The sequence below is a fragment of the Drosophila willistoni genome (genome assembly GCF_018902025.1).
Source record: "Drosophila willistoni isolate 14030-0811.24 chromosome XR unlocalized genomic scaffold, UCI_dwil_1.1 Seg144, whole genome shotgun sequence".
NCBI lineage: Eukaryota > Metazoa > Arthropoda > Insecta > Diptera > Drosophilidae > Drosophila > Drosophila willistoni.
In genome coordinates, this window is record NW_025814057.1 from 8,356,265 (window position 1) to 8,383,664 (window position 27,400).

At 39.0% G+C, this 27,400-nt stretch overlaps 7 protein-coding genes across 9 annotated transcripts; 5 read left to right on the plus strand and 2 right to left on the minus strand.

Annotated features, from left to right (window-relative positions):
* Nucleotides 1-2,234: 2,234 nt before the first annotated feature.
* On the plus strand, nucleotides 2,235-3,353 carry LOC6638978 (peritrophin-48). The gene is made up of 2 exons (XM_023181642.2): nucleotides 2,235-2,256; nucleotides 2,330-3,353. The coding sequence occupies exons 1-2, from the start codon at nucleotides 2,238-2,240 to the stop codon at nucleotides 3,298-3,300; spliced, it is 990 nt and encodes a 329-aa protein (XP_023037410.1). The 5' UTR covers nucleotides 2,235-2,237; the 3' UTR covers nucleotides 3,301-3,353.
* Nucleotides 3,354-4,516: 1,163 nt separating this feature from the next.
* On the plus strand, nucleotides 4,517-5,601 carry LOC6638854 (peritrophin-44). Its single transcript, XM_002061859.2, has one exon. The coding sequence runs from the start codon at nucleotides 4,539-4,541 to the stop codon at nucleotides 5,553-5,555; it is 1,017 nt and encodes a 338-aa protein (XP_002061895.1). The 5' UTR covers nucleotides 4,517-4,538; the 3' UTR covers nucleotides 5,556-5,601.
* A 411-nt stretch (nucleotides 5,602-6,012) lies between these two features.
* On the plus strand, nucleotides 6,013-9,415 carry LOC6638853 (possible lysine-specific histone demethylase 1). Its single transcript, XM_002061858.4, has 4 exons — nucleotides 6,013-6,177; nucleotides 6,240-7,945; nucleotides 8,006-8,544; nucleotides 8,601-9,415. Exons 2-4 carry the CDS (start codon nucleotides 6,288-6,290, stop codon nucleotides 9,215-9,217), a joined length of 2,814 nt encoding a protein of 937 aa, XP_002061894.1. The 5' UTR covers nucleotides 6,013-6,177; nucleotides 6,240-6,287; the 3' UTR covers nucleotides 9,218-9,415.
* Nucleotides 9,416-11,258: 1,843 nt separating this feature from the next.
* LOC6638852 lies at nucleotides 11,259-13,187 on the plus strand. Its single transcript, XM_047012092.1, has 2 exons — nucleotides 11,259-12,100; nucleotides 12,171-13,187. Exons 1-2 carry the CDS (start codon nucleotides 11,309-11,311, stop codon nucleotides 12,684-12,686), a joined length of 1,308 nt encoding a protein of 435 aa, XP_046868048.1. The 5' UTR covers nucleotides 11,259-11,308; the 3' UTR covers nucleotides 12,687-13,187.
* A 53-nt stretch (nucleotides 13,188-13,240) lies between these two features.
* Nucleotides 13,241-16,042, minus strand: LOC6638851 (probable deoxycytidylate deaminase). Its single transcript, XM_002061856.3, has 3 exons — nucleotides 15,933-16,042; nucleotides 13,602-14,070; nucleotides 13,241-13,533 (listed from the first exon to the last, which is right to left on the minus strand). Exons 2-3 carry the CDS (start codon nucleotides 14,058-14,060, stop codon nucleotides 13,381-13,383), a joined length of 612 nt encoding a protein of 203 aa, XP_002061892.1. The 5' UTR covers nucleotides 14,061-14,070; nucleotides 15,933-16,042; the 3' UTR covers nucleotides 13,241-13,380.
* LOC6638850 (clathrin light chain) lies at nucleotides 14,114-15,372 on the minus strand. Its single transcript, XM_002061855.3, has 2 exons — nucleotides 15,227-15,372; nucleotides 14,114-15,069 (listed from the first exon to the last, which is right to left on the minus strand). The coding sequence occupies exon 2, from the start codon at nucleotides 15,057-15,059 to the stop codon at nucleotides 14,406-14,408; it is 654 nt and encodes a 217-aa protein (XP_002061891.1). The 5' UTR covers nucleotides 15,060-15,069; nucleotides 15,227-15,372; the 3' UTR covers nucleotides 14,114-14,405.
* A 56-nt stretch (nucleotides 16,043-16,098) lies between the features above and the next one.
* LOC6638849 (hormone receptor 4) lies at nucleotides 16,099-25,914 on the plus strand. 3 transcript variants are annotated; one of them, XM_023181630.2, is made up of 11 exons: nucleotides 16,099-16,278; nucleotides 16,733-17,560; nucleotides 18,596-19,585; nucleotides 20,642-22,241; nucleotides 23,445-23,614; nucleotides 23,747-24,061; nucleotides 24,277-24,414; nucleotides 24,482-24,731; nucleotides 24,810-25,093; nucleotides 25,164-25,346; nucleotides 25,412-25,914. In XM_023181630.2, the coding sequence occupies exons 2-11, from the start codon at nucleotides 16,856-16,858 to the stop codon at nucleotides 25,490-25,492; spliced, it is 4,716 nt and encodes a 1,571-aa protein (XP_023037398.1). In that variant the 5' UTR covers nucleotides 16,099-16,278; nucleotides 16,733-16,855; the 3' UTR covers nucleotides 25,493-25,914. The 3 variants fall into 3 exon arrangements, with proteins under 3 accessions (XP_023037398.1, XP_023037401.1, XP_023037399.1); XM_023181631.2 differs by lacking the exon at nucleotides 16,099-16,278 and adding an exon at nucleotides 16,586-16,608; XM_023181633.2 differs by lacking the exon at nucleotides 18,596-19,585.
* The last annotated feature ends 1,486 nt before the right edge of the window (nucleotides 25,915-27,400 follow it).

Here is a 27,400-nt window from a genome sequence, read left to right on the forward strand (position 1 = left end):
TCAGTTTTATAGAATATTTTGTTTTTTTTTTTTTATTGAAGTACCTTATGACAGTTTTTGATGACACTTTGTTCTTTTCTTGGGCATTCTAAAATTAATTCCATTTGCTTTCATACATAACTTTGAACTTTAATATGACGAAATAAAGTTTGCTTATTGAATGCACTTGAATGTGGAATACGTTGCGGATGAGTAACAAAATGTCTCAAAAGTAATTATGAAAATCTTAAGACTTAAATCAAAATGACTTAAATCAAATCCCTTATGTTTACCAATTATATCCCATTCGACAGGGATTCCAATGAAAATAATCGAAAATCCTTTTTATTGTTGTGAAAAGACATCTAAGGCAAAAAAAAGTTAAATGAAAAATCGCCTAATCCAAGTACGTTTAGCTTTGGTTTCGTCAGTGACCAATTTGAGAAAAATAAGTGACAAATAAGTTTTTAGATGTGGTGCTACTTCCTCTATACATACAACCGAAAAAATAATGAAAACTAGATTAAAGATTTTTAAGACATGACTAAGTAATTATATATGTAAGACTCTCAGACAAGAAAAATAATATTTGATGCTTAAATTCTAACCAAAATGTTGAAAAACAAACTCAACATCTGTTATGTAGAGTATTAGTTTTCTTTAATCAAAGTCAAACAAAAAATTAATTAATTTGATGTCCTAAAGGTTTAAGGAATTAATTTTTTAATTATTTGAACTTCATAGTCCGAAACAGAAAACCAAAAATGTTCCTACAGACTAAAATTAACTTTCAATTGCATTTTGGAATTTAATTATTGAACTTGCTCTCAAATTTATCATGTTAGCACTTTTTTTTTACTCTCTTCTTCCAATGGGACCACGCCTGTTACCTTCCACCAAACCGCCCTTCAATTTACAAGAAAATGTTTGCATAATTTTAGGCATTATTTAGATATGTTCGAGTAATTAACTATGAATACATTTTAAAAATGCGGAAGATTCATTAGAGGAATAATTATTCCGATCAATTGATAGTATAAAACATTTATTAAAGTAAAACAAAAATCAATGAATGAATTAAAATAAAGTTTTTTACTACTATAGCCAAAATCCATAAAAACTTTTAATAGATTTAATCTGAATTGATTTTTCTAAAAAATTTATTGATAATTTTGCAATGTTTTATGTATGTATAATTGCATTTTTCATTCATTCATTCATTTTATTCACTAATATTGATATAAACATTTGATATGTGTGAGTACATAATATTCTAAGGGAGTTTGGAGTTCATGCAGCATTGGCATTTTCTATTTAAATATATAATAATTTGCTAGACATTGATATTTAACGATAATACATATATTATGAGATAAGTTGGGGGAAAATTCAATTGCCTTTATATTCGTACAAGTTAATTTTTCTTTTAACTTTGACTGACCAAAACTAATACTCCACAAAATATGTACATGCTGAATTTTGGTTCTAATTTGCGCATCAGCAATATAATTAATCTTCCAAAACAAAGTTCACTGAATTAGTAATTAATTTTTTTTTATTAATCGCTTTTTTCCCTGCCGATATGATCAAATATTTAATAAAAAATTCATCTACCATAAGGTTTTACCATCAAATTTGCAGCTATTTCCCCATAGTGCAATGTTTATTATTATATTTTTTAACCAAGCCTAAAAGCTAAGGTTTTTTTTTTATTAATTTTCATTTCAAGTAACGGAATTGTTAGCACTTAAAGTATGCTATGAAAATGTACGAATCTGTCACTACTAATCAGCTTATCAGTTGGATACCTTAGAACTCTGTTCAAACATACATATATATTTGAAGATATGTATATGGAATAAATTGTATGCATCGATTCCAAATCGATTTTCGTAGTTTATTCATTTCAAATGGAATGAAAATGAGATTTTCATTAGATTGTTTGTTTTTTAAGAATTTCAGATACATATATCGACTTAATCCTAATTTTAAGATGCAGACAGAATCAAGATGAACTTTAACGAATCCAAAGTAATAAATGAAATCAACGAATTTTGTTTAACATTATGTGGTAAGTTTTTTTTTTGTTTAATCTTATCTGCTTAAGTATGAATTCAATTCGCTTATCATAAATGGGAATAAAAGCAATTGAATAAAAAATATTGCTGATCCTTCGATTTAATATTAATGAGAGTTGTGGTCTGCTTGGGCATTTAGTTAGAATCAACTTGAGCAACTAAACACAACGACGTTCGACAATGGGAAATGTTTCGTACTGTAAGAATTTCAATTAATTACTAACTATTTGATGATTTGAATTCGCAGTCTTTGTACTTGTTTATCTCTATAGTATGGCTTTGTTTGGCAGCCCTATTATTAAGCGGTGTAAATGCTCGAGATGAGGACATTTGCCGTTTGTTCTCTAATGGCACTGTCATCCGTGATCCAGACTCTTGTAGCCGTTATATAACCTGCATTGACTTCACTAGCCATTATAGCAGTTGCACTGGATCAACGGCCTTCTTCGATAAGGACTCGGAAAAATGCGTTAAGAGCTTGTCGAGCGATACAACTTGCCAAGTCTCGTGTGCCGGAGCCAGCGAGAAATTTGTTGCCGATCCCAAATCCTGCTATGGCTACTACTATTGCGCCAACGAGGAGACACCCATGTATGGCACTTGCCCGGAGGCAACACACTTCAATGCCACCACACAAGCCTGTACCCGTCTATATGAGTCGGCTTGCAGTGTCCTTAGCTTTGACTATTGTAGCATTGTCAAGAACAGTGTGAACTTTGACAATGTTCAGGCGTGCAATCAGTATCACACCTGCACCAAGGGTAAATTGACCACAAAGACCTGCGATAGTGGCTATTACTATCAGGCTAGTACGGGTACTTGTGTGGTCAAAGCCAAAGTTGAGTGTGTTGCCCATCCGCTGCCCAAGGATGTGTGCGGCACTGCAAAGAAGCCCTATGCCAACAAATTCGTATCGGACGGTGCCACATGTCGTGGCTATTTCTATTGTGCCTCGCAAGCGGATGGCACTCCGGATGCAAGTCCCACCTGGAATCAGTGTCCCAATGATAAGTTTTTCGACAGCACCACCGAAACCTGCCGTACCCCCAATGAAGTCAAGTGCACTGAGGATCGTTGCGATGGACGTTCAAAGAGTTTTGTACTGAGCAGCACCACGGGATGCCGTCACTACCTGCGATGCGTGGATGGCATCACCCTGGACGAAAAGAGTTGTGGTAATTACTTCTTCGACGAGGAGAAAGGCGCATGTGTGGCCAATGTTTTAACCTTTGACATTTGTTAAATAAGCAACAGATGTACATAATTTGTTTACATTAATAAAATTTCAATCATCGACTTTTTGCGTTTATAATTCAGCCTTTTGATTTATTTTCTTTTAAATAATATAATCAACATCCACTTTAGTTATAATTAAGGAGTTTCTACATCATTTAATTGATCAAATCTGTCAAGAGGCAAAATATCTATGTATGTTACAAGTCCACTGTAATACATTTAACTAACTAACTCAAATTTACGGTAAGGGTATACAATTCGATCGACTGTTTAGTCTAATGTGATTAGAATCATATGAATAGCTAACCATAAATAACAATTTGAAAATCAAAAGAGACTCACAAATATATAATTGAAATCAAATAGTATTTTTCCAATTTTTTTTTTTTTTTTGTTGTTTTGGTTTTTTTTTTTTGTTTTATCAATTTGACAATTTTACGATGACAAAATACGCAATCAACTTGTGACTCGCTCAGCTGCTTCTATGATTGCTACTGATTGGCTAGAAAACTATGTATATATGTATGTGGGAATAATTCTTATGTACATACCTATATATTTTTTTTATAGATCAATTAATTAGCAAAGCTTAAGTTGTGATTTCCGACTATTGATTGTGGGATAAAAGCGAACGTAAGTCGTTATTGAGGAGTATCGCCAATAGATTGTTCATTTCGATGTCCCAAATGATATAGAATAGGCGTATACACTAGGTCTACAAACATATACATACATATATTGTATATATGTAAGTATGTATTAAGATGGTAAGATTTCCAAGAATCCTACATACATATGTAGTTTTTTTGATTCAAAAAAGACGTCAAAAATAAGGAGTGTTTTATCCTTAATCTATTCTGAAATTTAAACTGTAATTACTTAAATATTTCCAAAGATTCAGTATTAGACGTTTAAACATTATTATTAAATAATAATAGTCTTTGAAAATAATTGCAAGTTCTTTTAAATTTAAGAAGCTATTTCTTTTGAATGGTCATATGAGTAGATGATAAGGGATTTGCGGTTTTAGAAGCGACACTTTTCTCTCCACGTATACATATGTATGTAGGAAACAAACTTTTGATAAGATTTGAACAGTTTAATAGACAGGTAATAAAGTTCCAAAATATGAGTACACATCAGGCAATCATATTTCATTGTTAATAATATAAACACTAAACGCTCGCCCATCTCAATTTAGTCTGCAATAATCGGACAAAGCAGAAACATACGAAAGAAATCACGATGCGTTGTTATCCGATCTTGGGCATTTGTTTGGTGGTCTTGTGCCTGACACCCTCACTGTATGCCATCAATGACTATGAGCAGCTATGTCGTCTGTTTAAGAATGGAACTCTGATCCGTAAGCCTGGCACTTGCAATGAGTATATCGATTGCATAGATGGCGAGGGCACAATACAAGTTTGCCCGAGTGCCCAAAATTTCTTCAATCCCACTGAGCAGAAATGTAGCACGGTAAATGCTGTGACCACCAACACATATTGCGGTAATCGTTGCGAAGGTCTGGATAGCGTTTGGGTCTCCGATCCCACCGATTGTCAACAGTATTTCTATTGCCGGAATGGAGAAGCTCTGTCGGGCTATTGCAGTGGAACTCAGCACTTTGAAGAGTCCTCACAAACATGTGTGTACAGCGTGGATTCGGAATGCGTGGATGTGGCCAATATATGTGAGATTCTACCCGATAAAACGAAATTCCGTAATGAAAACGATTGTAGTACATACTATGAGTGCGATAAAAATGGAAACCATGAACTTAAATCCTGCTCAACGAGTAAAGCAACCAAATACTTTGATGTGGAGACCGGCACCTGTGTGGCCCCCAATACAGTGGCATGTACGGCTCATCCCAAGGATGGTGTTTGTCTTAACGGCTCTAAGCCTAAATCAGGCTATGTAACCGATGGCGCCACTTGTCGTGGTTATTTCCATTGCAAAGATCTTGGATCTGTTGAAGATTTAAATCCCACTTGGTATCAATGCCCCGAAGGATATTTCTTTGATGAGTCGCGTGGTGGATGCGCAACGGCAACTTCCGTGATATGCACACACAATCGTTGCGACGGTCGCGGCTCTATGTTGGTGACCAGCAGTAGCAATGAGTGTCATAATTATATCCGTTGTGTGAATGGTCTCGAAACGGAAGAGCTAACATGCAATTGGGATTACTTTTTCGATGAGTCCATTCAGGCCTGTACATCAAAAATTATCTATGACGGATGTTGTGATGGTCAAGATTAAATGTATTTAATTGTTTGAAGATAAATACAGATATTTGTTATACATATGTACATGCATTCTGATTTGAGTTCAGTCCAGGGAATGAAACCCAACTAGAAATTATAATTTTTATATTAAATAATAAATAAATTTAAGTCAAAATCACGTTAAATGTGTTTTCTCACTCCAACGGCCAAACTCTGTAGTTAAATTTATCAGTTTTTCAACAAAAATTACAATTACTGATGTTAACATTTTCAAACTTTGGCGCCAAAGCTTTCTTGCTTATCGATAACTTTATTCATGTTAATAACCCGATTAGAGTGACCAGATGATTAAAGGAAATAAATCTTTTTCTTATAAAATACTAACCGTTCTAATAAAACCACGCTGCAAAATCGATTTTCGATTGTAAGTCAAGTCAATCGACTATTGTTTAATATAAAAATATTTAATCGATATCAGCTAAGCAACAACAGAAAAGTAAAAGAAAAAGGAACAAGCGACGAAGATATAATTTAAAAATGAGATCCTTACGATATTAATGTCAAATGTTAGAAAACTTAAATCTAGCAACTTAAAGTTGTGTTTCCAGCTGGATTTAATTATTCATTTTTTTTTTAGTTTTTGGTTAAAGAGACGCGTAAGTGGAAGTTATTGAGGCTGAAAATTAGTTAATGCATCTCTCGTGTTTTGTTTTTACAGGCGGCGGCGGCATAGTCGACATTAAGTCTCAATCCTCCAGTCCTTCATATGAAGCCAACAACTCAAGCCGGCGGTGTTGGTGGTGGTGGCGGCGTCGCCGGTGGTGGTTATAGCTCCGGTGCTGCAGCGGGAAATGGAGCCGGCACGAGCTCGAGCGTGGCAGCCAAACTTCCAGAACCCATAGACTATGTGACTCTGATCAGTGATGATTCGGATGGCGAACCATCGCCCAAGCGTACACCGGGATCTTCGGGTAAACCAAAATTCGATGATGATTCTAATGATGCCACCACACCCAGTACCACAGCGACCAGTGATGAGCGTCGTACGAGTCGGCGAAATAAGCCTAAAGTCGACTATACTAATACGAATAAAACAACAACGGGGAATACATTAAATACGACTTCCGAAAATACGCCCAGTGAAAAATCAAGTTCCACTACCGCTTCCGCATCATCAGCCAGCACCAGCCAAATGTCTGACAGACGATCTCAATCGAATAATCATCAATCGAGAAAATCAGAGACTTCTACCACAAATGGTGGTGGTGGCAATAGCACCACTACTAGCACCAGCGGCAACGGCGGCACTGGCAATGGGACAACTGGTGAATCGGGTCGAGATATGGGCACACCCACCGTTTTAGCCGGCCAGGAGGGAGCAGTCTTTCAATCACGCCTGCCTTTCAGCAAAATGACCACCAATGAGGAGGCATGCTTTCCAGATATTAGTGGCTCTGGCATACTAGGCCACCGTGTGTTCCTCAATATACGAAATAGTCTGCTCCACATGTGGGTGGACAATCCGAAGGTCCAACTTACTTTTGACAATGCTTTGAAGAATATTCCGCCTCCCTTTGATAGTGAACCGAATTTAGTACGTCGCGTCCACTCGTTTCTCGAGAGACACGGTTTCATAAATTTTGGAATATTCCGACGTCTGCAGCCAATACCAAGCAAAAAGTTGGGCAAAGTAATCGTAATTGGAGCAGGCATCTCTGGTCTAGCTGTGGCCCAGCAACTGCAGCAATTTGGAATGGATGTCATAGTGCTGGAGGCTCGAGATCGAGTAGGTGGACGCATTGCCACGTTTCGCAAGAATAGCTATATTGCCGATCTGGGTGCTATGGTGGTCACGGGTGTCTACGGTAATCCAATGACCATATTAAGTAAACAAATTGGCATGGATCTGGTGCCCATACAGCAAACCTGCCCACTCTACGGTCCCGATGGCAAACCGGTGCCCAAGGAAAAGGATGATGTTATCGAGAGAGAATTTAATCGACTCCTAGAATCGGCGAGCTATTTATCCCATCGCCTAGACTTTAATTATGCCGGCAATTGTCCAGTCTCGCTGGGCGATGCACTGGAATGGATCATAAGTATGCAGGAGAAGCATGCCATGCAAAAGCGGGCCATGCATATGCACGAGATTATAGCAGCGCAAAACAAGATCATTGAACACCGGAAAAAGGTGAAGGCTGTGAAGCAGACAGTAGCCACCCTTCGATTAGAGCATAAGGCGTTGCTCCGACAACGTGCTCCCAAAAGTGCGATCAGCGATGATGTCACCTATGCGCGGCAGGAGTACAACATAAGAAATACCCAACTGAAACTAGAGGATACTCGACAACTATTAGACGAGCTAAGACAGCAGAGTAAACAGCTAGAATTAAAACTTTATGAACTGGAACAAAATGGTCCTAGGTAAGTAGAAATCCATCGCAACTCGATCCTAAAAGCTAATCAAATCATTTCTCTTTCCAGTGATGTCTACTTGTCCTCCCGCGATCGTCTCATTCTTGATTGGCATTTTGCCAATCTGGAGTTTGCCAATGCCACAAGATTAAATAATCTATCACTTAAACACTGGGACCAAGATGATGATTTCGAATTCATTGGCCATCATACAACAGTGCGAAATGGTTATTCGTGTGTACCTGTTGCGTTAACCGAAAATCTTGACATACGTGTGAATAGTGCAGTAAAAGAGATCAAATACGGAAGCCAGGGCGTTGAGATAGTGGCGGAAAACCTTAAGACCTCCAATTCACAGATGACATATAAAGCCGATTTGGTTGTATGTACTCTAACGCTGGGCGTCCTTAAAGTGGCAGTGGCCCACGAAGAATCTCAGCAGGGGAATACAGTGAAATTTGATCCACCATTGCCTGATTGGAAACAGCAGGCAATTCGACGTCTGGGTTTTGGTAATCTCAACAAGGTTGTACTCTGTTTCGATCGCATTTTCTGGGATCCAAATGCCAATCTATTTGGTCATGTGGGAAGCACGACGGCTAGTCGGGGTAAGATGGAGACCATAAAACAGAATCTCACCATATTAATGTATTTTTTCTTGCAGGAGAATTGTTTCTTTTTTGGAGTATAAGCTCAACGCCCGTGCTTCTGGCCTTAGTAGCGGGCATGGCTGCCAATATAGTAGAGAGTGTAACGGATGACATCATAATTGGACGCTGTATGTCTGTATTGAAGAACATTTATGGTAATAATTCGGTGCCACAGCCCAAGGAAACGGTAGTAACACGATGGCGCAGCGATCCCTGGGCTCGAGGATCGTATAGTTATGTTTCAGTTGGATCATCGGGCAGTGATTATGATCTATTGGCAGCTCCAGTCATTCCTAATGTTGATCATCCACATCCCAGCAAGGATTCGGAAGGATTGCCACGCCTATTCTTTGCAGGAGAGCACACTATACGCAATTATCCGGCCACTGTACATGGGGCCTATTTGAGTGGTCTTCGGGAAGCTGGTCGCATAGCTGATTATTATTTAGGTTATCCGGAGGGTACACCTTCCGATATTGGTTATTCGGTGGTGGAGGCCGCCAATTCTGTCTCTGTTGGCAATGTGGTTAAATTACGTGACCTCTCGCCCAATCTCTCCGACTCCACGTCCTCAAAGAAATCAGAGGAGAACTCCAATTCAAACACTGCCGACTCTGTGGAGCTTCAATAAATACAAATCGCCCAAAAAAGTAAAGTTTTCATACTTAGGATCAATTATAAAAGCCATCTCTGTAGTAAGTTAAGCATTTCAGGTTTTTGTAAAAAGAGGATTAAGCTAAAACTCTAGAATTAATCAAAACAAACCATACACTATTATTATAGATAGTAATTTACACAAACAAATAATGAATTGTATATATAAAACGTTTTTTTTTTTGATTTTTTTATTTACATTTATTTATTTTTAAAGACCATTTTATTGTCACAAAAATACAAAACAAAAAACAAAAAAAAAACAGCAATAAGAAGATCGAACTCAGTGAAGTAAAAATGCCTAAATTGGAATTTCTCCGAACAAATTAGTTAAATATTATTATTTGGCAGTAAATCCGATACAGCATCCAAAGATGCTTTTTATGCATTACACATATTGAATAATAAATTAACGATTCATTTTATCAAATACCTAAATGGCCTCCGGCCCCTGTCTTTATGTCGTAACTCGTATGGGGCAACAAAAGAAAACAATTTCATATACTACCATTTACTATACCCATTCATGTGTATGTATATGTGGGTCAACGACAACTACGGTTCAACGACCTAAGCCAAAACCTGAGAGCCGTTTGCTTTCAATGGCCATGAAAGCCCGCTAAAAATTACACTCACTCCCCCAAAATCTCACTTTTGATATGCTCTCCCTTTCATTTATCTGGCTTGGCCTAATCTTGGTCATAATTATAAATTCAAATTAGATTGCATATGGAAAAAGGTTTTTTCTTTATTTATTTTTATTTTTTTTTTTTTTGCGAGCAGCAATTTTCTATTCCACATGTCAAGTTCAATGACCGATATGCTGGAAAACAAAACGTAAAAGCTTCAATTGTGAAATTCATCATAGAACGCTTTATTTACGCTTTGTTTTTTCTAACTACTTTGGATGTTTTTGCATTTGGAACGACCTTGGCGAACGCTTCAAAGTGCATTGACCGTCAAATATAGTGACGCAATTGTTTAGCTTACTGGGATTTCCCCTTTATGTTTAGAGGAATATCGTGTGAAGCTATAGGACATATATATGGAGTCTATAGTCAAGATATATGTATAATGTAAAAACTCTTCTCCCAGAAACAATTCGATTCTGGCCTAAAAAAGATCAAGTAGATGTCTTCTTTCGTTCTTGATTTGTACCCAAGGAGTGATAGTTTATTATCCAAATTTTAGAATCTCGGATTGAGGATTCCCCGGCTACAAAATGCGCGGGATTCTATCTTCCATCGTTGCGATGTAATAAAGCTGCTAACTATGCTGTATTTGCATTTACTCGGAAGAGTAAACTCCAATTTAGAAAATATTTTTTTAAGGGGGGTTCGTAACAAAAAAAAAAATCATGATTCTTCGATTTAAAATAATTTAATATCAAAATTTCTCGAGCATTAGTGGTTGGACGTAAAGAAAGCCGAAAGAAGTTGAAAATCATTTGTGAGAGCCATAATTTGGGGGGGTTTCCAGACCCCTAAACTAACCCCTGGCAACCGTTCATGTAGAGAAGCTTTTTATTCCCAAAATGAAGTAGGTAAGTCTTTGTGTCGACCTTGTTATACCATGTACCAATTGGAAATTACTATTTAAATTTATCAGAACGAAATGAGTCTATATAAAATTATTTTTGCAAGCATAATCTATCATGCTCACTTTTATAAGCGCACAAACACTTTCCATTCACAAAAGAAAAAACGTTTTTTTGTCTAACTTGGCTGTCTTGAATCTGATTTTTATAAAATTTGATGAATCGTTAGATATTAATACCATTTATTAGTGTATCAAATTTAGATAGGATTGAGCGTCACCTATTTTATAGTCTACAAAAATTAGTTAGTTAGATTGATGGACTACCTCGACTTGGCTGATCAAAAATATGCTTAGGTTATAAAGTCGCAAAAACTTTCAGTTTCGACGACCTTCATATATCATCTCATCCCCTGAGTGCATGGTATAGAAAAAGCTTACGCTTGCATAAGTCGTTCGTATAAATACCTGAGAGACAAAACCACAACAAACCAGTCGGAATCGGTACGCACACACACACAAACATCGCACAATGAGCGATAGCGAGAGTATTGAGCTACCCAGTCATGTTAGGAATGCATTATTGGAGATCTATAAACGTCACGATCAACCGATGATCATAGAGGCCGCTTCGGGTGTGGGTGAGAATATCTATGGGCAAGTTTTGCGCATCAGTTGGCCTACACTGAAAGATGCATCTTCAGTGGTGGTAAAAATGGCGCCAAAAAATGAAGCCAGACGGGCTCACACTCATGTGGCGGACTATTATAAGCGAGAAGTTTTCATGTATGAGAATGTGTTTCGAGCTTACAGAGAATTGGCGCAGGAAACAGGAAATCGTTTTGATGTAACGCCGGCATTAATCACTTCCGGTCTACAGGCACCGGAAGAGTTCATAATTTTTGAGGACTTAAATGTTGGAGGCTATACGAGAAATGCTCGTAGCTCTATGCCCACAAGTGGCTTGGTAATCTCTTCGGTGAAGGCTCTGGCCAAATTGCATGGACTTTCGTTTGCATTACAGCACACGAAACCTGAGAAGTTCTCGGAATTGATCGATAAAGTGAAAGAGGATAATCTATTCACTCCCCACATGGAGGCTGTGTCCATTGAATTCGGTAGAGCGCAATTAAGACGCACTCAACGTATGCTACAAGATGAGGAGCAAACAGAGGAGTCGCAGCTCTTGCAGCGGGTGATTAAAAACTGCGATGATAAGTTCAAGGATTTCCCTCTCTACTGTGTGGATGGGGCGTCTCAATCCCCCTATGCAGTTATTTGTCATGGTGATTTTTGGAACAACAACATCCTCTATAAAAACAAAGTATGTAGGCACATATATTCAGAGTCTTATATATTATAATGACTCTTTCTTCCTTCATCCCTTTTTGCAGTCTGCGACTAATGATGACAAAACAATCGATGCCAAACTAATTGATTTTCAAATGTCACGATATGCCTCGCCAGTTTTAGATTTGGTTCACTATCTATTTGCCTGCACCGAGAAACCATTAAGAGATACAAATTTCCAGAGCTTTATGGACATTTACCATGAGACATTGGCTTTAAATTTAAAGAGCTTCAACTTGGAAATCGAAAATATCTATCCACGTGACATTTTCGATCGGCAATTGTGTGACTTTGGTGTCTATGGTCTTATTATGGCGGCATTTTCCATGCCCTTTTTCGTTTCCCAGGCCGATGAAATAGTCAATATTGATAAAGTATCCGAGGCCATCCAGGATCTATCAGCCACATCCTCTGACGAAGATGCTCCCAAGTGTCAAGAGCTAATTGAGGAATTTGAAATGCTAAATGAGCGTACTTTACCCATTTTCAAACGCCGAATGACCGGTGTAGTGTGTGATATAATCAAGTACAAGATGGCCGAGAAGCTATTCCAATTGTAATTGTGATTTTTAACAGTATTTAGAAAAAAAGGAAAACACAAAGAAAACATTTATCAATTGAACAAAGCAATATATTAGCAATAGTTTCTTTTTTTCGAAGAGATACAATAAGAAAAAGATCTTTCTTATGTTGTATTCTCCAAAAGGAAGTTTTCTTTTTTAAATTTGATTACTCATCGGTGGTTAACTGCAGTATTTTTCGACGGCTCACTAGGTAAGTGGGTCAAATAAAAAAAGAGGTTCAATGACCCAACCGAGGGCCGTCCGTTCTCGCATTCAATGACAATGAAAGCTAAATCTTCAACGAAGAGAAAACTTTCAGTAAACACACATCAATCTCTTTTGAAGAAAAACCCAACAGCACTGACATAGGACCGATGCAACATTATATATTCCCTTTATGTCAAGTTCATTGCCCGATATATGAATATTATACTCTATAGAGAGGAGACTAGAGCGTACATAGATTAGATTCAATTTGACCTTGCATTAGATTTTTGAGTGCATTGGCCTCACCATCATGGGATCTTAGATTAAGAATTATTATATATATATATAGATAGATACGATTGAATATGTATTTTGAACTTGGCACAGCAAACACACACACATATCATTAAAAAATTCAACTACAACTATAATATAGAAATCTTTGAGACTTTGTCCAAAAATATACATATAGGATTTTGATCCGTCAAATGTCATTAAAATTGATGACAATTTCTTTTTGAGTTGGCTCATAATGGGAATATGTAATACGAGCAGCATCGAGCATCCGTCTCGATGCCCGATATTTGGCTTTATGCGCATATTTATCGGATATGTAAAGAACCCTCTGGATGCCCGACTGTGAAATAAATGAAATATGGGCGTGTTGTTACCCGAAATATATATAAGAGGAAAGATGAATCTAACCTGTATAATAAGTTTGGTACATTCATTGCACGGAAAGAGCGTTGTGTAGAGGCAAGTGCCTACTAGGCTTGTGCTATTGCTATTGAGTATAGCATTAGCCTCAGCATGAACCACGTAGAGTTTCTTGTCCTCCATGGAATCCTCACTATTCTTTGTCCATGGAAACACATCATCGCTGCAATTGCGCGGGAATCCATTATAACCAATTGCCACAATTCGATTCTGCTTGTCCACAATACAGGCGCCCACTTGGGTTACCGGATCCTTGCTTCGTTTAGCCGACAGAAGAGCCATTGCCATAAAATAATCATCCCAAATCAAGTAATTTTGATGTTTATGGGATTTCTTAGGCGATAATCCATTTGATTCTATTTCTGTAGTTTCTGCTTTAATCGTCAATGACTTTTCCAATTGATTGGCTAATGTGGAGGTGTCTTCCTTAGTCGACGATAAAGACATATTTATAACACTGAAATGAATAAGTAAAAAAAAAAAAATAAAAGAAACCCATGTAACGTGTCTCTAGCGCCGGACCCCGCCAAAGAAAGGGCGGAATTTGGTGTGCATAGTTCTTTATTGCATTCATTAGAATGAATCAATGAGAGCAAAAGAAGAATAACATCTCTCAGCAGCGACAATAATTTGTATAATATGTTAGAATAAAGTATATAGATAATATATATAATTGGAATATACAGCGAATACTTTTACAATCAATTAAACAATTTCCTTTTCATATATATATTCAACTGAAAATGTGGGAGGTGATAAATTAAATCTATGTGAAGGCGGCACAGCAAGCAATTAGGCGGTCTTTTGCACCTGTATGGGATTTTGCTTGAGATGCAGGTAAATTGAACGCATGCGCGACACGTCCTTGCCGGCCTTATTGACTTTGGGATTGAAATCACAGAGCTTGGCAATGCGCTCCCATTCGGTGCCCGGTTCGATTGCACCATTTTCTAGCGAGGCAGCCTGCTTCTCGGCATTGCGCGAGGAGAGCTTGGTCTTCGAGATAGATTCACCAATCTGGCGCAGCCAATCGTCCAATTCTTTTTTGGATTGCTGTCGTAATTCTTCCTTTTTACGCTCCTCTTCAACATCTTTCTCTTCGAGACGTTGCTTCTGCTCCTCCCGCCATTTGCGTATCTTTTCGGGCTCTTCACGTGATGGTGGTGGGCCAGAGATTCCAACTGGCTCATTGGACTCCCCACCAATCACTTCAAAGCTTCCTGTGGATGATTCCAAACCACCACCGACATTTGTGGAAAGTTCGCTGCCCAATTCGGCACCACCGGTCAGTGGACCGTCATCTAATAGGGTGGGAGCAGGTGTTGTTGAGCCGCCACCACCTGTTATTTCCGCTTCCAGATCACCCAGGACGGATTGCTCGCGAGCCAGAAATTCTGCTGCAGGATCGACCTCCTCTTTTGGGGCAAAATCATCACCGAAATCCATAGTGCGAACTCTGAAATATGGATGTAGGGGCAAGGGGCGGAGTATTCGTTAAATGGGGCGTCTTTTTTTTCCTATCTGTCTTCTCTCCATTAACACGTACGCAAAACATTTGCCAAGTGTTTCAGAAGCCTTTAGTGCAAATGAAGTAAATTGATATGCACACATACCTTTTGTGATGTCGAAGCTGTTAAATTGATCAGAAATTGGCTGAGTGCAATTGAAATTTTGGTGGAATTAAATTCCTTTGATTTTCTTTACAACAATAAAATACGTAAAAATGACTGTGCGAACCAATACAATGACAAAGTGCTATCGAACTAGTTTGCTGCGAGCAGTGTTGTATAGTAAGAAAAGGAATCAAAGAAACTAGTTCTTTAAGCATAGTGTTATAAAATCACTGTCAGTGTTATAAAAACTATCGGTTGCATTTATTTCTGAATTTTTCATTACCATCCCAAAATATAACTAAAAATTTGTTTAAAAAATGTTGGGATTGTTTTTTTCTTAATTTTTTGGAATAATTTTTAAATTTTACTTAATATAAAAAATAGCTAATGCAGTAGTCAGGTATACGATAGTTTTCCGAAATCATGCACATTTACGTCCGCTATTGTTAACACATTATTTACATTATTTTTTATATTATGTTTAACACTAATCACAGAGAATTATCTTAGTTTACTACATAATTTTAATATATTTTAATTCCAAACAAAAAAATGTCATTACACAACACTTTAAAGAGCTAGCACATGTAAATGCACCTTATGTACATACATACTATATTCATTTATGTACATGTCTTTGCATTAAGATCCACCTGCCTATTGTCAGGCATAAGCTTATTAGCCCAATTTTTTGTTTTGTACTCACCAAAATATACAAAATGATAAATTAATTTAAAACAAGTAAGAAAATGTTAATATGAATACATCAACAACAGAACAATGTGAAACATAAACACACTAGTTTGCCGAAAAAAATAGAGGGGAACCAGATCATTACGGCGTTATACTAAATGAGCCACTGGTTCGTTTAGCACGAAAGCGGCCATTTTGGAGATTGTTTCACCACAAAAAAAAGTTATGCATCAAAATTAACAAAGTTTACATAAAAAAGTCAATCAAAATTTGATTATATATTGAAAAGTGCTGAATTCATAACAATTATAATGTTAGGCACTAGCAGGACGAGCAAACGGAATCAATAACAACGACAAGTTAGTGAATACAAAAAAAAAACCTATTGTATCTCTTGCAATCTCAACCTGAACGCACGCAAACACACACATACACATACTCGCACACAGTAGGCAGGCATACGTATGTATGTATGTATACATATACACACTCATACGTACAAAGTGTTAAAATATACGAAAAAAAAATCGAAAAATTACTTGCAAATTACAAAACATCATAGTATATTTTGGACGTTTGTTAAAAATAAACAAAAAATACCAACAGATTCAGCTTGTAAAAAGTGTAACCAATCAAAGGACATCCAAAAAGAAAAAAAGGAATAGCAAAAGAATAGATAGAAAAGAAAGGTCTTTAGCTCAAGTTGTGTGTGTTTTTTTTTCTTTTTTTTTTTTTTGTATCTGTATCTGAGAGCATTCAAAGTTTGTATCTATAATATAACCATGTGGTGCTTTTCCCAATTTCCATTTGCAGTTGCCATCAAGAGCAGCCGGAGCAGCAGCAGCCAGCTCTATCTCAACCAACTTCGCCACCTGCTCCTGCTCCTGCACACCTGCAGCATCATCCCATCATCATTAATCCCACCACGTACAACACATGGATCCCAACTCTAGCCCCTGGTCGTATGCCTATAATCGCATTGTGCCCGGCTCGGCGGCAAGTACAAGTGGCACGGCCGAAGATTTCCAGCATCCACATTTGGCCACCATTACGGCAGCGAGCATAGCAAGTTTTAATGCGGCGGCGGCAAGTGGCGGGAGTTTTGTGCCGCCCTCACCAATTGGCAGCTATAATCCAGTATTCCAGCAGATCTATCATCATGCAGCCGCCGCCAGTGTCCAACCGAAGCCGGCGCATTATGCCTCAACGGCAGTGAATACACCACATCGCCAGTTGCAGTTACCCAGTTCGTTGGACAAACAATTGAGCACATTTCAAAATCAAGCGGCCGTCTCAGCTGCTGCCGCGGCGGCTGTTGTCAATAATGTGGCATCGAATTATTATGGCGAGAATTCATCATCGAGCGGGGCATCGCCATCGCCGACAACGGTGGCTCTGACATCAACATCGTTATCATGGAATGCTCCCAATATGATATCAAACACATTTTTGGCCATGCAACAGCAGCAGCAACAGGCGCAACAACAGCAGCAGCAACAACAGCAGCAACAGGCTCAACAGCAGCAACAACAGGCTGCACAGCAGCAGCAACAACAACAACATCAGGCAGCAGCTGCTGCAGCTGCAGCGGCGGCGGCACAACAACAACAGCAACTTAATCTAGTTGCAGACAAAGTGGTGGTGAGTAAGATCCTTTCACACTTTCTCTATTCTCCATTCCAAAACAAATTTACAGAAAGTTCATGAAATCCATTACTCTCTCTATCTGCAAAGAGAGGATGCTCTTCCCTCCTCCCACATATATAAAACATAACTACTAATCCAAAATCATCATCATCCAAATCAATTCCACACCAAGCTTAAAAGTTATAAATTCTCCCAAAAAGCTTGCAGATCGCCGCTCATTGTGCCTCTCCCAGTGTTAGTTTCATCCTCATCACGCTCGCTTTCTTTTTTTTTGTAAAGTCTTCTCAAGGGTTCTCAGTTTTCTGTTTCGAGGAATGCACAAACAATCGATCTTAAATTCGTAACTTTGTTGCAAGGGAAAACACAAACAACTAAGGGCGGCGACGAAAAGAATAGTAATCGATCTCGATTTTGAAAACGGAACAGTCATGAATTTGTGCTTCCTTCTGCCGATTAGTTAATAATTAAAGAAACCTTGGTTGAATTAGGCAGCGTTTCTTGTACTTCACGATTATCGTTGGTATAGACCCTCTCGCAAGACAAGTTTATGGTATCATTAGCCAACTAGGTCCGTGTGCATGTGGACTATGACTATATGGAGTAAATTATGATTTCCTAGCATTCCCTGGGGGCAATAATTTTAATGTGTTTTGACTCATCAGAAAGAACTCATAGAAAGGACGTCCCCCCAATATAGTTAGTTTAATAGCTTTGTTCCACTTCTACATTCCTTACCCCCTCCCCCTCTTGGCTATATTCCCATCATTTGCATATATATCTTTCAAACTAACGACTCAAAAATCCTCACATCCTCACATTATATGCTAATAGCGGCCCACCCTCCAAAAAAAAAAGTGTCCTCTAAATTTAAAAAATTGCTAGAATTTAGTTTGCAAATTCGCCAAAAAAAAAGAACAAAAACTTTAATTGAAAAATTAAAGAAAAAAAATAAACCACATCAACAACCAAAAACCAAACAACAAAAAATATCCTGTGCTCATTCCTGATTCCCCCCAAACTCGACTGCAGATCAAACAAGAAAATATGCAGCAAACCAAGGCGCACATCAAAGCCTACAACGATTTAATATACTTGACCCAATTGCAACAACAACAACAACAGCAGCAGCAACAACAACAACAACAGCAGCAGCAACAACAACAACTTCAGCAAGATATTGACGATGGAGCAACAGATACTTATTACACCATTGATGGTCAAAAATTGAAGCTAACACGCAAAGATGCTGAGGCTGTTGCCGCCGCTGCCACCTCGTATCCGGTCCAATATGCTAGTCCAGCTCTTAGTTCAGCAGATGGATCACCCATAACGAATTTACATGCCGTTGATGTGGTTAGCACTCCGCAGCAGGTGATTGTCTATAAGACAGGATCATCATCATCGCCCACTGTGCAACGGCGCACAGTGGTTAATGTGGCAGGCGGTGGCGGTGCAGGAGGATCGGCTGGAGGTGCAGCAGGCGCTGGTACGTCTGTTACACCACCAATACCAGGTGGGGGAGTATCAGCAGCGGGAGCCGGATCAGTAGTAGTAGCAGCAGCAGCAGCACCCACCACGGTGGCCTATTCATCTGTGATACAAAGTACGCTGCAGCAGCAACATCAACAGCAGCAGCAACAACAACAGAACAACTGCTGGACTAAACTAGATCATCAGGGTCAAGAAGAGGATATTAAAAATGTGTTGCAGCTGCAAGTTGTGAAACAAGAGCAACGTCAACTCGAATATCCAAGCGGTGGAGGCGGCAATGGCGAGGCAATTGTTGAAACGTCTGGCAGCGAAAATTTGGTGTTCAATTTACCTCCTGGCTTGGAGATAAAACAAACATTCTATCAGGCCACTGGAGGCGTCGACAATGGAGGAGTCGGAGTCGTCGTTGAAGAGCATCTAGATGGTCAGGGACAGGCTGGGCGACGCCAGCATGTGGTAGCCAACATGTTAATTTCGCCATTAACTTCCTTGGCATCGGCGGCGTCACAGATTCAAATTGTGCCAAAGGTTTGTATCTGATTTTCTATTTATTTATTTTCCCAATTTTATTTTATTTGATTTCTAATTTTGTTTCTCCTTCTTTTCGTCTGCATTTCACATTTGTTTTTTGTTCTGTTGTTTTTTGTTTTTGTTTAATGAATTATTACACTATCCATTACTATCTCCCCTCCTTTTGTTTATCCTACTCTCCTCCTTCTCTTTCTTCTTCACGCTTACTTTTAAATGTACATACATATATATATTTATATATATATGAACAATATCTGATTGGCAACTTGTAAACAGTTTCTTATAAGAACAAACAGTCCGATTTGATTACAAAAAATTCAATCTCGTCGATATATATTTAATATGATTATCGATCGGAGGGTTATACCTTCATATATTGCCTTAAAATACTCTTTAACTTAAGTTTAAATGTTAGAAATTGATTAAACTAAATGTATCAAAGAAATCTTCGCCAAAATCGCAAAACGAATTTTTAATATTGCCAAAGATATTCCTACATACATATATATATAAACCTTTGTATTTTTTACCCTTTTTATTTGATCTATTGGAATATATATATGTATATATATATACATATATCTTCCTATTATTATGGTGGATGCTTTAGTTTTCTTCTATTTAAATTTTTGTTTATTTTTTTTATTTGTTTTTTTGTTTTTTTTTTTTTTGTTTTATTTTGTGTTTGCTTTTCGAACAAATAAAATGTTTGGCCTTTTTTCTGGGCCAATTTGAAACTGTGACGTTGTTGACGTATTTTGAGATGTGAGATCACCTTAGTCTCTAATATTGTGCGTGTGTATGTGTGTGTGTGTGTTTGTCTTGTTAAAAAGAAAGTAAGAAAGAAAGATGATTCGAGTTAATCCGCCCTACTACATTCTCCTCGCCCGCCCTCTACTATATATATGTACTTATATATATATAGCGTAGCCTAACCACCCAAAACAACCGCCAAGATTTCAAGCAAATCCCAGCAGTAACAACAACAACAACAACAAGAACAACACCACCAACAACATCAATTAATCGCTCTTCTGTTTTGCTCCTTTTCAGGAGGAGGTCAAACCACCGCCAAAGCCTGCCAAGACGCCGCGGAAACGTCAGCCGAAGAAAACGTTAATAGCCAGCAGCAGCGATTATGGCACAGTGCGTAGTCCCCAGGAGCCGCAGCATCATCAACTCCAGCAGCAGCAGCAGCAGCAACAACAGCAGCAGCAACAGCAACAACACAATCAACAGCAGCAACAGCAAAATACGTACTACGATTTCAATAGCAAATGGAATACACCACTTAAAACGGAAAGCAATGCGGCGTCTGTATCACCAGCGGCCACCATAAATATACCCACATATCCGCAGCAGAATCAACAACAACAACACCAGCAGCAGCAGCAACAACAACAGCAGCAACAACAACAGCAACAACATTTGCCACAACCAGCGCATTTGCAATCATCGCAGGCCCAGTCGCATCTTACCCAGTTGGCGCAATATTATCCAGCATTTCCACAGCCAATTGCCTCCCAGTACACGGCGTGTATGCAGCAGCAACAGCAGCAGCAGCAGCAACAACAGCAACAGCAGCAGGCGTATACACAACAGCAAGCTGCTTATGTGCCACAGCAGCAGCAGCAGCAACAACAACAACAACAGGTGCAACATCAGCAGCAACAGTCGCAACAGCAGCAGCAGCAACAACAACAGCAGCAACAAGACAAAGCCGAAGAGGATGAGGCGGCAGCAGCGGCGGCAGCTGCTGCCGCTGATAAGGTGATTGTGCCAAATATTGAAGAGGAGCTGGATTTTCTGGCCAACGCATCGAGTGCTTCAAAACAGGGATATGCCAATTCATTGGCCAGCAATGGCCGCGGCACCAACTCCTCCACAAATAATACCAATTTTGGCATACGAAATCCCAATAAGACGCCATCGCCAGAGCCACCGACGCCTGCACCGTGTCCACCACAAAATGGTCATGGTCATGGTATAAATGCTGCATCAGCATCCACCCAACCCAGTCCGGCAGCTCCCAAACCAGTGAGTGTGGGTACTTCCATTGGTGAGAAGAAGACACAGTTTATGGACAGTTACTTGAAATTCTTGCAAGGCGAACGGGATGATGATCCGCCGCCAGTGGTGAAGCCATCGCGTAAGGTGACATATCCGCGAGCACCGTACAAACGTAAAGGCAAAAATAATGCAGCAGGAACAGGAGACGAGGCATCCACATCGCAACAGCAGCAGCAGCAGCAACAGGGAGCAGGATCAGTTGGCGGCGTCTCAGCAGCAGCAGCGGCGGCGGCAGCAGCAGTAGCGGCAGCTGGTGGCGGTGGTGTGGCTGGTGGTGGTGGTGGTGGCGTTGGTGACAACAATCAGGCGTCTGTTGATGGTTTGGGCCATGGCCTGGTGGTGGGCGATGATGGACATCGCATTAAAATACTCTCACAAACTCAAATACTGCCTAAAAAGAGGCCGCATGCCCAAATGGTCGCTGCAGCGGCGGCAGCCGAGGCGACGCCATCTTCGGTCATACAGCAACCACCCGCCGAGTCATCCTCCTTCCGGCCATATGCTCAGCAGCAGCAACCGCAGCAGATGGGCGCTCAACATTTTGTGCAGCAGCAACAGCATTGCGCTCAATTGGGCGGTCAAGGTATGTTGACACTTGACCAACAGCAACAACAACAACAACATAGTTCCCATAAGCAAACCACCAGCAGCAGCAGCAACAACAACAACAACACGAGCAGCAGCAGCAGCACCAACAACAACAGCAGCCACAGCTATCACAGCAACAACAACAATCATACGCCAGCCGCCACGCCGGCAGCGCCGCCCAATCCTCATCATTTTATAAATCTGCTCTGGCCATGGCAGCACTGAAACGCACCCAAACGACCGTACCCGTACCCGTACTCATACAAGTACCCGTACCCGTACCCACAACGCGACAAATGACAACCGAACAGACCACATGACCCATGACCTCGACCCCAACCCACGACGACTCCGACCCCGACTTGGACCTGAACATTGTGCATATGTAAACTTTTTAAATTGTTAAAATGAAACACAGGAGAGTAAACGAAATGAAAATGAAAAAGAAAAAAAAAAGTATAAAGTATTTTTGAGATGAATCATAGTAGAACGTGAGAGAGAGAGAGAGAGAGAGAGAGAGATGATGAAAATTGAGAAGTTGAAGAAAAGAAGATGATAAATGATAAAAATGATGATGAAGAACAAATATTATTAATTTTCAAAAAAAAAAACCTAAAAATAAACCGTGTATTTTTATTATTTGTCCACTTTTGGAGAAAGAAAATGAAAGCCCTTCTAACCGGAACGGAAGAGAAGGTTTTAAGGGCGGCAGATCCGATCCACAGATCGTTTAAGGTGCAGGCTCTCTGATGGTGCTGGTGCTGTGCGGTGGTGCTGTGGTGCGGTGCGGTGGCGGGTTAATATGGTTGTTGTTGTTGTTTTCGTGTGTGTGCGTGGCTGCTGTGCCCCTCTTTAAATGTTCTAGCCCCCCTCCCCCTTTTCACCACCCCCGTGTCCCCCAACTAGGGATGCAGATCATTAGAAAACGGATGAAAGAAATTTCATCCTTTTTTTGTTTTTTTTTTTTTTTATTTTGTTTTAAGGAAAAGATTTGAAAAAAACGAAAAACTGTTAAATTATTTACAAACAAAAAAAATATACCTACATATATAAAAGTTTGTTAAATTTTTGTACAACATTCTGCAACATTTCCGTTCTGCATCCCTAAAAGAAAAAGAATCGATCAATCAACCCTCTCCCCACACAAACTTTCTTCAGTGCGTTTTCCGTCTCTAACAAGATTTTGTGTGCTCCACAGACCCACTCAATATACCGCCACGTCGGGAGCAATGCTCACGCAAGGCCAAGCAGAGCAGTATGCACGCTTTGCTCTTGAACTCGACCAGTGGGGAGGGCAATGCCGTCGGTGAGCCGGACGAGTTTACCGATTCGGATACGGATCCAGTTTGGACACCGCAAGAAGAAGATGTAAGTGTCTTTTTGTATGTCTGTGTGTGTGTGTGTGTGTGTGCGTCTCTGTGTGTGTGTCTACAATCAACAACTAATAATCCTTCACCCACCCCCCAACCACCAACAAACCAATTCACCAACGCTCCACAGAGCGACGATGCTGGCAAGGGCTATGGAAAACGCAAGGCAGCGCGTCGCACTAAGGGTACACCACGAAAGAACATATATGATCCGTCACAGTTGCAACAACAACAACAACAGCATCAGCACCATTCACAGTTGCAGCAATTGCAGGCATCCCAGCAGCAACAGCAACAACAGCAGCAGCAGCAACAACAACAACAAGTCCAACAACTTCAGACAGCCGGCGATGGTTACAATCCGCAACAGGATCTATCTGGCGTGTCTGATGTGGGCTACGCTAGTGCCTCAACCGGAAACTCAGGCTCAACGGAAAACTTTAAAGTAGGTTTCAACACACAGTAAGGATGATTATAACTTGTTAATAAAGGCTCACTTATCACTGGCGGAGTTTACCCATATGTCATAGTATTCAATTCCAAAATTCGATTTATTTCTCTTGCTTTCGATTCTGATTAGTCGAAATTCAGTTGGATTCGATAGCGGTAACATTCATTATTTAATAAATTTTATAATTATAATTTGCAAACATTTTACAGACGGGTGATTTTATAGTTTTACGCTCGGATTTGGTTAACGATTGGCCCACCATTTGGCAGGTGGACTCAAAGTGTATATTGCAAAAGTACGAACCTTTTCGACAGAATGGCAAAACTTTCTATCGGAACATGTCAAAGGTGAGAAGGGGAAGGGACATTCATTCATTCTTAAACCACTTACTCACTCACTCTCTTAAATCTCTAGTACGCCTCTTGGAATCTCGAAACAAAAAAACTCTACCTCAAAGCCCCGGTCCGCATACAATTGCATTCTCATACCGAGACAATTGTTGAATTTATGCGTTCCGAATTGCTGGCCGATGATACGGAACAGTTTATTGAAAAAATAATGGAAGATTATTTATCGTACAGGGATAATTTTGAGATCTATATACAAACGATGATCTCACAAGCTCTGGATCCCAGTTTCTTTTCCGAAATAACCCGTGAGAAGGGTGAGTAGTATGATCCACTTCCCAGAGTATGTCTTCTTAATTTGAAATTTTTGCTGTTTTGGGTTTTTGCTTTTTTAGATGATTACTTTTTAAGCAGTGTACGCGTTGTGGATACCATAATGGAGAATTGTAAACGTAAACTCTTGGCCATTACACCATGGACTCGTAGCACTATATCCTCAATCGAAACATGGCCCAAATGTCATGTATTCTCTGAATGGGAGCAAAATAATCTGACACAAAAGAATTGTGCCGGTTGCCATCAGCCGGGTATTGCTGTACGCTTTCTGCTATTCGGAGAGCCCTACAATCCCAATACCATGCAAACGATACCCGTCGATCCACGCATTGTCTACGAGAAGGTAATGACTTTTAAAGGAAATGCATTTTGATTGGCCAGTTGTCTAAATTTTGCTACAAATTACATTACAGGACATTGTTCTCTGTCGCATATGTGCTGCCCGGGCGGACCTCTTCCATAAGATTGCACATGAGAAGTACAACCTATTTATAAATTGTTCGCAGCGCGTTACCGAACAGCAGCAACAGTTTCCTGGCAAAACCTCAACCGAAATACTAAATGACCTGCTGGCGGAACACAATTGGATCGATGAGGTGAGTGAAAATGAAATGATTTTCGAATTATATTTGAATTGCTTTTTTTTTCTTTTTTTGTTTAGCTCTTCCGGAATATGCGCAACTGTTGGGCCGAGGTGGAAAGCTTGGAGCGACAGAAACGCTTCCGGGAAGTCATGCAGTAGTAGTAATAGTAGAGTCATCAATCATTTATACTATATATGGCTAGTGCTGGACATTAGGACAAAGCCCAAGCAATTGCGTATATATACATATATATATCTATATATATTCTTGATGCTGCAATAAACTCAATGAGTTGTTATTAAATTTTTTGACATATACATATAATATATATATGATGCATACATATATTTACATATAAACATTGAGAAACATGTTTCGTATGTAAGTTATGTTTTTAGTTTGTAGACGGGATTCGCGTTCAAAATAAAAACCAACGCATTATTTATAAGTTTAAATTAGTCCCTCTTATTATAAGGTTAGGTTATGCTCTGTAAATATATAGCCCAACTTTAGCTAATCAGCTATCGGCCACAAATTGAATATGAAACACACATAGAACAACAATCTATGAGAAATTCAATTTTTTTTTGGTTTTACGAATACGAATCATTATCTTTTGCAAAGAATCAGTTACCGTTACGTAATGTATATATGTATCCCCCTCTTATTATTCTACTTATTATATTTTTAAGCCTTTCTCCAACTGGACACAAAACAACAACAAAATCGAAAATCACTTTATTTGGCTTACATAAGAAAAGAAACAGTTCTTTCAGTATCGAAGTTATTAATCAATTCGATATATACACATATATATACATATATATATATATATAGAAATATATTTTTTTTTATGAATGTAGAAATCTTTAAGTTTATTATTGATCATTTGAAAAGAAAAATTAATTGTAAAATTAATCCTACAATTAAATAACAAAACATACTAAAAAACAAACAAACTTAATGGCTTTTATTTTAGTAATCGTACATAAATATTTACATATGTATATTTATTTTTTCTACCCTTAACTCTGTGGTGCGATATTTATTAAATAGAAGACTGATTGTGAACCAGAGAATTTTGAATTAATCGCACAAACAAAAATTACTGCAGTCCTCCAACTTATTCTTACAACTTATTTCTCTTAAGAAAATGATAAACTTTACGTTTTTCAACTCAAAATCAAAGATGTAGAAGCAGATCGGGTTTTTGACAGTTTTTGAAAATCAAAATTGGATATTAGAAAAAAAATATCAATTATAAATAAAAAGTTTACTCACTTGTGTATCTGCTTACTTCGATCGATCTGAATCCATTTGTAAATCTTTTTTTACATGATTGAAATATTTATTTATATTATTGGTATCGATTTTTCGACATTTGCACGATATTTTAGAACCCGAAGGCACTATCACACACGCACGAACACCCGAGGACGAACACCCGTGTTCGTATTTTCGCTTCAAATTTTTATACCCCTGCAGAGGGTTATTATAAAATTGGTCAGATGTTTGTAACGCACAGAAGGACCCCATGAAGTATATTTATTCTTGATCAGCATGAGAAGCTGAGTCGATATGTCCGTCTGTCCGTCGGTGCGTATACGATTTACTCGGCAGCTCCGCCAGCAGCCAACTACGATATTGCTCGAATCAGCAGAGCATATGCATACAGACACAGACGCAACGCTACATAAACTGTGTGTGTGTGCGTACCAATCGCGGCATGCATGTAAAAGAGAATGGGGAAGAAGATCAAGAAGGGGAAATGATATTTGGAAGGTTTTTGTCTGTGCATTGATGAATTTAGGAAAAAAAAAAGTGCTTGGAACATGTAAATACATTATGCCTAACGACAGCAAAAGTAAACATATAAACTTCGGCTCTGCCGAAGTTAGCTTCATTGTTTTTTTATTCGATTTGGCGTTGATGCCGACGTCGACGCAGCTGCATCATTTTTATGTGTTAGTAACATTTACTACTGCGATTTGGGACTATCTTTTCCTTTGGGGCTTCAATAAAATATAAATCAATTGGTAAGTACCAAAACGATCTCGCGTTTGGGG